Below are 12,047 nucleotides of genomic sequence, written 5' to 3'. Positions count from 1 at the left end.
CGGATTCCTTAAGCTGGATCAGGGGTTCCAATGCGCAGTCCGCCCCTCTTACCAATGAAAGGAATACGTGAGAAGCCTTGCACTGATTCATGGATTTGTCTTGTTCTGTTTGCTATTTTTCCTTGAAATTATATCATGAGTTCATTATGTGACGGAAAGAAATTTTTTAAGTGTGTTATATTTTTCCTGGTTGAGTCATTACTCATCACCGCTGGTAATTAAGTTGCTCGGATTTTATCCTAAGATTATACCTTGCTCGTGTGTCGACGTGTTCCAAACATGCCGAACGAAGTTAAACGTGTCACGGTCACCTAGTTGTCTCACAATTTAATGACAATTGAGTGTCCGTACAGAACTCCGGCCGCCAAGAAGAAAGTGAGAATGGTTCGTGTGAGCATCTCATTTTACACCGATTCTTCGAAAACGAAAACTGATTTAGTTTACATGGAATGTTGCTGCGAACACCAGGATCGAGCTGAGGAATCTCTTCGTGCAAGCCACGATCTAGTTGACTAACACGACAAGACTTCAAGAACTCTACTTTCAAACACAGCAACCCGGATTAATTGTGAAGACTACTGACCGACCTGCGTTCAGAGACATGCTTTAAACTTACGACGAAACCTCCGTACTCGAGAGAATCGAGCCCGGAACTTGAATTAGCCTTGTTTGCCCCGACAGTTTTATTAACTTTTCATTTCATACCAGCAGAGTTTTTCATTTTTATGTAATCTATATATTATTAATTTCATTGGTGTGTTTAAATATTCGCATAATCAAAATAGGAAAGAACTGACATAGTTGATATTCTCGGTAAAACAGGAAGTCATCGAACCCCCTTTGCTAAAGGCCTGGATCCGCCTCAGTGCCAAGAGCCAAGGAAAAATTTCCCGGATGCCGGATTCTACAAGCAAAGATTTCGTGGATTCCAGAATCTGATGTGGATTGCGACTTGTATTCCTTTTTGTTATGTTCATGCTCGGTGGCTCTAACTTTTTGAATCGAGTATCGAACCCTGAAGTGTGGCGGCACTTAAATGACAGCTACTGATAGTGAAGAGCAGTTCTTTTTTTGAGCTTTTTCAGTCAGATTGGGCCGTGATGAAATCCTCATGTGTGACAACTCAAATCAAACCTAATATGCCGTAAGACAATGAGTACTGCCTTGTTCACCTCAGACAGATAGTAAAGTGAGTGAAATACACGTACTCGTGCGACGCCACGTCTCGCTGGTAGGCATTTTTGTCTATTTCCACGCACGCTCGTGTATGTCACCCGCTGTACCATCCCAGAAGAAAATAGAGGAGTACTTGTGGTCTTACAAAGCCGCGTATTTTGCCCAGACACTGATTAATGCGTTGTACAAATGACTACCTAGTTTATTAGTCTGCAGGTCTATCGTGAATCTGATGCCAATTAAATTTTCTACGTTGCTGTTGATCAGAATCAGAAATTATACTTTCCGCTATGAATTATAGGTATGAGATTATATATGAAAATAATAATTGATAGCCATTTGATTCATAGCCTGCTATCGAGCTCTACGGGGAGCTCTGGCCACCAGAACACCGCGGAGAGCTTGCTAGCTATTTTGGTTCATTTTATTGAGATCCCTCACTGATCCTTGCCTTTTCTTGGCACAATAATTCCACGAAAGCCGATAGCATTTTTGAAATGAACTAGATTATTTCAATCCAAAACGGATAAGCGATTTCGTGCGCTGTGGATTACAAAATTGAACCCAGGATGCTAATAACCGAAGCTCAGTTCAGCGTCTGTTGTTGTGGTTGGTATCGCCGTTAATGGTGGTACCTAAACATCGGATCATCTTACTGACAAATGGAGCTGACAGGTCAAACACGCCGCAACCTCGAAAACCTCAAAACACTGAACTTTTGAACAGTTATTGGAATACTCTAATAAACACTGAAAGTTTGCCTGCACGCAAGAAGTAGGAGTAATAAAGGATTTAGCTACTAGTTCGAGAAAAAAAAAAGTTTGGGGAGCGTAGTGGCAGGACACCTGTGCGGAAAGATGCTAAATTTAGCAGGAAAACTTAGCCTATAAATACTAATAATAACGGAAATAGTTTGACGATTTTTAAGTGCTATTTTTCCTAAATGCTTTTCTGCGTTTTAATAGCGCTAATAGCGAGGGTTGTTCTGTTAATTGAAACATAATTAGCACTAATGTAAATGCGCTTTTAAGTTTTTTGGCCACGATACAATTAAACTACGCTCCTTAAACGACCACCGGAAAAGTTTGAACATGGACAAGGTTATCTCTCTACCAGATAAGCCTCTGACCTGGGAAATAAGGAAATCATACTTGCTCTATTATGACCTTGGTAGTCAGTAAATATTTACAGCTGTTGTGCACTTACATTTCCCCGCTTGTCATCTCGGTTGTTCGTTAACTTTACTTTCTCAAATGAAAGTACTTGACGAAGCAGCTGGGCCCCAGTGAAGGGTGAGTCGGGATGGACACACGTGACCTTCGGTGGGGCGACGTCACCTTCTCCGGCGACGAACCAAGCTGAATCTGAGTAGGAATAACGGTGTCGCTTTGTGTCGAGCGGGACGATGTCTAACATTACTGAATATGTTGCCTCGGGCTCCAGATCGGCGAAGGACGCACGAAGAGTCGGGAACATTCGCCTGTGAATATGATAAATTTTGCTTTTAGAATCGTCGTTTGCTAATCAATTTGTCTTTCAATCGCTCCCGGAATTGACATCTCGTCAGAATTCAATGTTACAGGTCTAATTAAAGTAGAGTAGTAGTAGCCCGGGTAATAGATCGGCCATGTTTAAGTGTTTTTTCGCCGTTTTAATTTGTTGGGGTGCGTCAAAGAACCAGTCGTAGTATATGCAAAAGTAACAATAAAACTATCTCTGTGTTCTAACACTGCTGTGTCTTCAAGAATATAAAATTTCAGCGGTCACTTAATTCGAGGGAGATCTGAGTGAATGAATGCTTTTAAGGTTTGCTGTGACCATTTAAGTGAAAACTATTAAACAGAACTTAAATATCTGGTAATGATTACTAAGCTGTAATTGTAAAAAGGTGTTGTAAATTTTAAGTATGAGGATGAAATACTGCTAAAAGGGATCACTAATTCGAATGAATGTTGAGAGTATTGTCTCTTTTGGTACTGTTAACTATCAGCTTTCTAACTTTTGCGTGGATAAAATTCTCAAAGAATGACCGCTCTGCAAATAAAGCCATTTTAAAACAAAACGTCTTCTGGTACCGTTCATCACTTAAATATTTGCAAAATGCATAATTTTTTAAGAAGTTTGTCTTTACTTCTAATTTAGCACTTTTTATTGGTAAATAGACTGTCTTTACGAGTCCTTCTTTTCTTTACCGATAAGAGCACGTAATCATTGTGCTTATCAGAAATGGAAAGACCACACTATTAGACTTGTCAAAAGTCAGCCATGGCGTCTCGCCTTTGACGTCCCCAACAAATTAGAATTGTCCCTTGCGTGTGTGTTTCCTCCATCGCAAATAGCGCACCGAAATGTTGCGGAAAATACATGCGATTGTTTTTAGTATGACCCTTAGAGTATTAACGTACAGAGCTCTTGTAAATAGTGGGGAAAAAAAAGTTGCATTGAGAAAAATCCCAAACAAAAAGACGCGTAGAAGAAGCGTGCCGAAGTAGATCAAATGGAACTTTGAAAGAGAAGTTTATTTTATAGAGAATGCTAAATACAGTTATCCACGCAACAGTAGCAGGTGTATAGCTGTAAAGCAAACAAAAAGACAAGCTTTATATTCCGCTTGTTAGCTTAGTTGTTTGTTGTCTGAGCGTGAAGGGATGAATTGGCGAGGGAGAGAGCACGCAAGCAGCTCATAAGAAATTTATTTAGTTTTATTTCGGGTTTATTTGTTCCAAAAATATTCTCACGAAATAGTTTGCCCATTTTATGGTTCTTTAATCTATGATAAATTTTACTGTTTTCAGCCTACATTTAGTGTCCTTTTTGTGTTTCTTTGAGAAAACCCGAAAATGTTTTTGATGAAATAGTTGTTTTAAGGCTTTTACAGCTGCCTGAGACGTAATTAACAAGATTGTAACCTCTAATTTTTTTTCAGAAAACTAAAATAGAGCCTCAAATTCGGTCTCAACCTCCAATAATTTAACAGCTTTTTTGGAACAGAAATTTCGCTTTGGGTGCAAAAGAGAAGTATACTCTGGGTAATTCGCTGGAGCAAGAATTTTAAAAAGTATTCAGTCGAGAACTCCTGTAGTCATTCCCGTCTCAGTGCCTCTCATTTTCTCCCCGCCGATATCACTTAACTTATGAGAAGACCGAACTTTCACTTAATCTGTTCGCTGCAATTACTGATGAGAACTTACATAAGGGACGGATTTCTGTCCCTCTTGGGTGTTAAAAGCCCCGAGGGTTTTAAACTAAGACTTTCACAATTACGTCAACGCATCTGGTTTAGTGGCTTTAAACACATGCACCGATGATTTGCCTGCAGCCTTGCCGTTTACAATACGTGCTGAAAGTTATTCCCAATACTCGAAGGTGTAAAATGCATATGATAGTTCATGAGACTCATCACTGACTATTATACCCTTGCGACCTCTCATTCCTCGACAGTATCAAAGAGAACGAAAACCGCCGCCGGGCGGCAAGTGTGTCGAGAGGTTGAATGGGCCTGAAAGAGGCACAAAATTAATAACTTTTGATAACAGTGTGCAGCCTTAAGCCCATATTCACTCAACCCATATCTTGTCTAACTGGCTATGGACAGAGCTGACTGACCCAAGATAGGCTGTCCACTGGGATAAATACTCTGTAAGAACTGGAAAAACTTTACAGCGAGTTCTCGGAGCAAGCTCCCGGGAACAAGATACAGCGTCTACTATTATACTGCTCAGAGTCCTTTGAAGTCGAAATTTGATGTAAATCAGAAGGGGCAAATGGTTTTTATTATAAACAAAAGTTGTTTACGAATAAACGATCCAATTTGGATCTTTGAAACAATAAGAAATTGACGGAACTTTAATGGCTCTAAGTGAAGCAACAAAAGCGTAAAAAAAAAAGTAGTTAAGGTTTCAAATACGCCGGTCCGTCTTGTTTTAAAACCGCTTTGGTAACGCGCGAAAAAAGAAAAGAAATTTTAAGTTTCTGCCCAGTTTTCGCTAGGAGTTACGTTTCATCATGACGCGTTCTTCGCAAAATCACTGCGGTAAATTCGATAGCCGTTTTGTTTTTGGGCTTAGCATTTCCATGCGAAGCACTATTTAATTTAAGATTATTTCTAAGTAAAAAAAAGGAAGTTTTAAGAATGCATAACAACGACGCAAGAACGGCAGAGAATGAAGGCGTTTTTATGGGGCATTGAATTAATATACCAAACTGAGAGCAGAAAAAAGGACGTCACATTCTGACAACAAAAGAATTACTTCAAAGACGTATATATAAAGACAACAAGAAGAACAAATTAAAAAATTAAGTAAAATAGTATTTTTCTTGCCATAGATTTTCTTTCCGCATCTTTACATTTCCACAGTATTTTATACTTGTTAGACAGGAGTCCCAACAACAAGTCACCTCGTGAATTAAAAACCTAAACAATTTCTCTTGGGCTTTCGCCAAATATAGGACCTTTTTATGAAAGCATCACATGATGGCAAAATAGTTAGGAACATGATGTGCGAATCATTGCCAAAAATAATATGAAGTGTTGAGTCGTAAAGGCCACGTACTTCAAAAGAACGCTTACATTTCGAAAGGTTTTCACACCTATAGCTTGTTTTTCAAAACAATTCTAGTTTATCTTGGTTACATTAAATTTTTTTAATTATTTTAACAGAAGCTTAATTTTCTGTTTTTGTTTCGAAAATGAGCCCTCACAGACTCTGATAAAATGGCCGATAGCGGGAAGACAAAACAGCATTTTTCTTTCAAGAGTGTCAAAGACCTTGCTAGTTTAGTCCAGGCCACAGCGGCGCATCTCAAAAGAAAAATAATATAACCACAGTAACACGGCCTTGTTTAAAAACATGCTGTTAAAGAGTTTTAACGGATAAACTACATTTCGGGCCATTTCGCTGTCAGCTAGATCACACTTTGTGTTATCGGGGGTATCGATTGCACCTCCATTGTAGAATAAAGAGGCAAAAAGCGCCAGTGACATGCAGTCAAAACAAAAATTTAAAGGCAACGAAAATAAAGTTAATTTAGACGCCAGTTATAGCAAGATTTACTGAAGCAAACCACGAGGGATAAATACTGATAATTCACTCTAATTTCCTCATTTGAGGTAAATAAATTTCTTATCGCGCGAACGTGCAATAAGCCGCGATGAACAGACTGACCTTCCTGTCTTGGTGATTATCATTTCTGTCCCCAGCCGGTAGAAGCAATTCCACAGCTCCTTGCCTTCAAGAAATACCCTTGGTTTAACAGTTTTCAGCATTTTCCTTGGTACGGGCGAGTCGCAGTTTTCTCTTTCCATTCTTCCATCTTCGGCGGGCGTATTGTCATCACCCTCCGGGAGCTCAGCCTCTAGGTCCTCTGTGGACAAGAAGAGCAGAAATATTAGCCACCGAGTGTGAAACTATCCTTTCTTAACCCTAACAAGATATATTTACCATTGCGGACAAGGGAGGCAATTGAAAATGCCTTTGCCCTGTTCGATAAATATGCGGTTTTTCGGCTAGTCTGTTTCTGGGACATTTCGCGTTAACCTCCTCTCGCTAGACGCGAAGTTTAGTGCATACGGTTTTAACACGCATCAACTTATTAAGAATCAACGTTGAAGCAATAAGTGAATTTTACCTTCAGCAAACAATCAATTAAAACCTTTTAACACCGCGCCATGTCGCCGCCTCTGCGGACTGGATCACGTGACCATGACAGTACAAACATTGTCATAAGCCATCATTTATATACTACGCCACGCTATTATACTGGGATAAGTTCGATAGACCTGCACTTCTGCTTCCGGTACGTATAAACGCAGGTAGACCTCAAATCTTCCAAGAAAGAGTTAGATGATTAATCCACCGCTAAATGGCATTAAAAAATCGTGAACCGGCGATTGCTGTCTTATCCAAAACTTTTAACACCCAATATTTCCGCGTGAATTTTTTGCCGCTTACATCACCATCTCATAGCATGCACTTTCCCGTTTTAGCTTCTACCCATCAATTTGCCTATCCAAACATACAAATGTCCACGCGTTTACCGGTTTTAGTACGTGCTAGAAGTTTTTTTATCCGGTTTTATACTAATGAGGGGGGGGGGGGGAGGGGGGTGGGGGGATTACTGGCGTCAGATTTTCACCAAACTGTTAAAAATTCTTTTTTAATTTCAACGTTAACCAACATCCGTTCCTTAAACTGGGAGAGAAACATTCAATCAGAAAAATTGATAGCCAGTGCTAGAGATGCAAAACTTTCATTTACAGTTGGCGTATCCAAAAATTCATCGATTAGTTACCTCGGTTTTTGTTATTTCTTTTCCAAAGCTGACACTCAACGACTCATTTGAAGTCAAATGTTTTTTTTACAGAATAACCCAAAATGTGATTATATTGCATACTAGAAAAACTGGATGTTTAAAGGTAACAAGTTTGTAAACCAGTCGATTATTAATGCTGCTCAGCAGCGTGCTCTAATTCCGCTAACTGTTTCATTTTTTTTCCTTAGTGGAAGCAAAACCTGATGCGGATCATATCATGGTCGACTACACTGGTTTTTCTTGGCATGAGAGCGTGCTCGCAGGCTAGTCTGAGAGAAGTTAGCCTCTTGATCGCCTGAGATTAGGCCATGACGCCAGAGGTTCGTCCAGCATCATTAGCTCTCCTATTTATAAACTTACTGAGCGATAACTGCATTGGGGGTCGACTGAGGCCGGCCTGTAACCGACAAAAAATACCCATTATAGTAAAATAAGAATGGTAAGAAAAGCATTACTAATTACAGTTGAAGCAGATAGTTCATACCATCTATGATCGAAAAAAAATTCAATGGAGCCACTAAACATTTCTTTGAAGCGTTAAAGCAAGTGTGCCTGGCTCCACATCGAGGCCGGTTCTAAAATGTTTCTCAGTCACGAGATTTTTCCACTTCACGGTACATTCACGGCAACACGGAACCACTTTTAGGAATGCAATTTAATTCATTCAGCTACAATCTGTGCAGTTGAAGGCATCAAACTTTGTAAGTACGTCACTAGCAAAAAAAGAAACCAATCGTGAGAACAAAGGAACTCTACACTACAAAGAAGAAACATAAACATTATCACTTATCACAACTGATTTGTTTTGAATCCTTCTTTCCACAAAGCAATTATTACTTATCTTTGAGCTAATTTTTCAAGCATTGGAATGAGACTAATTAATTCTTCCTCTCGGTATTAAACAAAAGCCACAGTTATCGATCACACAATCCGAGAACAATCAGTGCACTCCTTTTACAAAAGAGTAGTCTTGTAAACAAAAAACCTCTTAAACAGGTGAATTACTGTTTCTAACTCCCCTAAAAGTTCAGACCAAAATTTCGATTCCTCCCTGAGTGCCTCTGAAAGGGCTTCGCTCGCATTCAATTTCCATGAAAACGGTCTGTTCGAGGATGTAACAATAACGTGTGATTTTTCCCGTCGCTTTCCGATTCTGTTGTATTTGATGACAGCATCGTTTAAAGGACATTTGCCTGTTAATGACAATGCATTCCGATGCATTATCGCCAACAAGTCTTTAACGATCACGTACTCTTTCGCCCGGCTTTTTCCCACGCCCAAAAAAAAACAAAGGTGGAATGATAATCGTTTTTGATGTTTACCGTCATTGTGGTTATATGTTGAGTCATTAGTCGAAAAAAAAAATGTTGGACAATTGTTCAGTTATAATCTCAATAATTTAAGGAAACATTACACAGTAACAGTAGTAGGTTGTCGAAAACCGCTGACCGAGAAGCCTGATAGGACTAATAGCCTGCAGAACACTCGTTATTTCGAGCAAAGACAATCGCGAACGGCGCGAAAAACTAAAGCCTGTCCTGAGGGCTAGGACAATAGGAATTAGAAGCCCAGGGTTTCTGGTGAATGCTAACAAATTTCCTGTCCCTTCGAACCACCAAAATTGATTTAAAGCCTGAAAAAATGTCGTTAGCCATGTGAAAAGATTTAGTGATTTGAATCGACTGCAACAGAAACAAAAAATGGTACTTATGTTCTCTTGCTTGATCATAAAATTTCTTTAGCCGATGAGCCATTCCTCTTGTCGGGCGTAGTACTTCATGCTTGCTGACCAGATTTCAGCTGTAGGAGCAAAGTTCTGCCTTCGGTGAGCGAGCTGGTCCAAGCGAGTTCGATCCCATTTGTGACCACAAATCCTTCTTTCGACTTTTAACATTTCAGTTTAGCTTTAACTAGCGTTAAATACTCTTAAAAACGGAAATTAACGGAGAGATTGGGTAAAATTGGCGTACGTCGACCTCAAGTTTATCAGTTGAATTCTCTCACGAGTTAACGACGTGAAATATGGTTGCTTTAATTTACCTTTTTTGAGGAACACTTCGCAAAAAAAAGCTTTATAACGCACAAAGACGAGGCAAAAATGAAAGAAATATCCCTCCCCAAAATAGAGACGCTAAAATAAGATTCTCTTTGAGTTCCTTTGATATTTTTTAATAGTTGTTTTAAAAGCTATTGGTAGACTGTTCTTGATCGTGATCATTTCGTGACTAAATTAAAACCATTAAATCCAAATAGCAATAAATGTCCAAAAAATAAGAAATTGAAATATTTCATTACTTGAAATAATCGAAATTAGTATTTCGGAGTTCACAACGCACGGAAACTTATATCTCTTTTTTTATATATTTTATTATTATTATTATCATTGTTATTATTATTATTACTTTTCAATTTCAGTTTATATGGCAACTTCATCATTTGCGCCTTTTGAACCTCAGTTTGTGCTATAAGAGCTTATAAACACCAGGATAAAAATCATTCTACTGGATGGAAAGGCAACACCACTGAAGAGAAATAAAAGTAAAAAGCTTTTGCCATTTAACTACTCAATTACAGGGTTGGCAGTTAAGTTGCGCAATTTTAGTGACTCTGAAAAGTCTTTTCAACTTCCCCCTCAGTGGGTCGATATTCCATGACTGGCCAGGCTTTTAGGGAACAGAAATGCTGTGTGGCTACAACAATTAACAATATGCCTTCTGTCCTCTTTGAATCCTCGTTGTTTTAAAAGAAAACAAAGCATTCTCCGAAATGCTGGTTAAATCAACATCTGCCCGTATTCCGACGATTGAATATGCTCATTAAAAATCATTAGAGTTAGTCACTCAGCTAAGTTATTCTAATTATTATTTAAACGTGATGATGAAAAAAGCCAGCTCTCAAAACATCAAAATAGTCTGTCTGTGTGTTCCCTGCTACCGTAAAGATCCGAAACTGACTTCAAAAGTAATTTCCCTTTTTCTAGAAACGACGGACATTATATGACAAGCTTTATACTAAAGTGATCCTATAATAATTCTAAAAGGACATAACAATTTTTTTTAAAAACTATCCATTTCTTCTACGCCCATACAGTAATCAAACAATTCTTTCGAATTCTTATTCAAAACAATGATATAAAACAAGTTTCTCCAAAGAAAAAGTGTGGATGTGTTCATATATTTGTCGCAATAATATTACCACACAACTTCGAACAGCCCATAGACTATGAGCAGTCTCTCTTTTTCTTAAGACTTAGTGAAAGCAATGCATGCGCGCGGGAGCGGCGAAGCCGCGAGACGCGCGAAACGAGGGAGGCAGCCATCGGTAACGCGCGTGGCCATTTGCGTGTCTCGCGTTTTGCTCGACGGACTACAGAAAAAAGAGAGACTGCTAGTAGTCTGAACAGCCCATGTACGGTGCACACTTTTTAGCTAGCCGAACTGAGTAGTGACCCTATGAAATATTTTTTTAGTAGCGATTCTGAAGAAGGCTGTTAAATCTGAAAGTAACGATGGTCGTTACTTTCGCATCTTTACGATACTTGGCTTCTATGCTGCTATCATTGATTTTTTTTCTTTGTATGATCGAAAGTCTTAGGTAATAATTGTGACGTTATCTTATTTTTGACACAATATCTCAATCTTTCGATTTTTACTTGCCTTGGATGTTAGCAAATTTGTGAGCTTCGAGTTGAGTTGCTTGCAGCTGTATCGCTGTTAGTTTTCTGCTATCAGTGGCCATGGCATGGAATGTCATCACAGAACGTTACAATAACCAATTCCAAGTTCGTCACGAATGTCCCAAAGCTCAATGACTTAACGGTACGACCGGAATATGGAAGGTTCACTGCTTGTTTTTGTCTATTTTTTTTTTTTCAATGTTTGTTTTTGTTTTAATTTTTCTAGACACTCGTTCAAAACTGAACGGCCCAAAAGCCCTATCACTAACTTCCACCCCACCCCCTCCGTCGCTTTCTGTATAAGCCCATTTACCTTCTTAGCCTGTATACATATATACAGGTTCCAAGATAGTAATGTGTGGAGATCGTGAAACTCGCGTCTTATTTTCGCTTCTCTTGTTTTCGCGACCTTCCCACAAACTATCTGTGAGATTTGCGCAGGCTACCTCCTTTAATTCTCACACTCCTTTTGGGACACGTGATTTGTAATTAGTTCAGGCTACCGTAGTTCACGGTCTTGCTGCAGCTGTTGGTGGAGGATAATAAAAACCATTTTTGTGTTCAAAGGTACTAAAAGGCCTGAAAATTGATAAATTCTCCGGGATTAATAATGACCCTACAGTACTCGTATTCATTGTTGCCTTACCCTCTAGTAAATCCGGTTGAAGAAAGCCAATAGCAGGGAGGGTTGGCTGGGTAAGCTGTTCAGCGATAGCAATAAATGTCAGTTGTGAGCATTAGAATCATCTTTTGATATTGGTAGAGGGATTTTCGTATGACCTCGAAAAATGGTTTCGTTAAGTGTTCGTTATTTGTTTTATCAGCCAATGAATGAAAAGAACAAAACATGGCCTCTTCGTTTTCCCGACAAAGAAAACCCTTA

The 12,047-nt window shown here is 39.0% G+C and overlaps 1 protein-coding gene across 4 annotated transcripts in view; it reads right to left on the bottom strand.

Moving 5' to 3' along the window:
- The window catches only part of LOC140947467 (T-box transcription factor TBX20-like), a 46,876-nt gene that overhangs the window by 8,703 nt on the left and 26,126 nt on the right, over positions 1-12,047 (bottom strand). For 2 of the 4 annotated variants that reach the window (XM_073396581.1, XM_073396579.1), the window contains exons 2-3: positions 6,342-6,540; positions 2,383-2,656 (exon numbers count right to left, since the gene is read on the bottom strand). In XM_073396581.1, the coding sequence (XP_073252682.1) occupies positions 2,383-2,656; positions 6,342-6,481 (414 nt within the window). In that variant the 5' untranslated portion in view covers positions 6,482-6,540. The other 2 variants (XM_073396580.1, XM_073396577.1) reach the window with 2 other exon arrangements.

Source organism: Porites lutea, chromosome 9 (assembly GCF_958299795.1).
Source record: "Porites lutea chromosome 9, jaPorLute2.1, whole genome shotgun sequence".
NCBI lineage: Eukaryota > Metazoa > Cnidaria > Anthozoa > Scleractinia > Poritidae > Porites > Porites lutea.
This window is presented reverse-complemented; position numbering and strand designations above follow the sequence as displayed.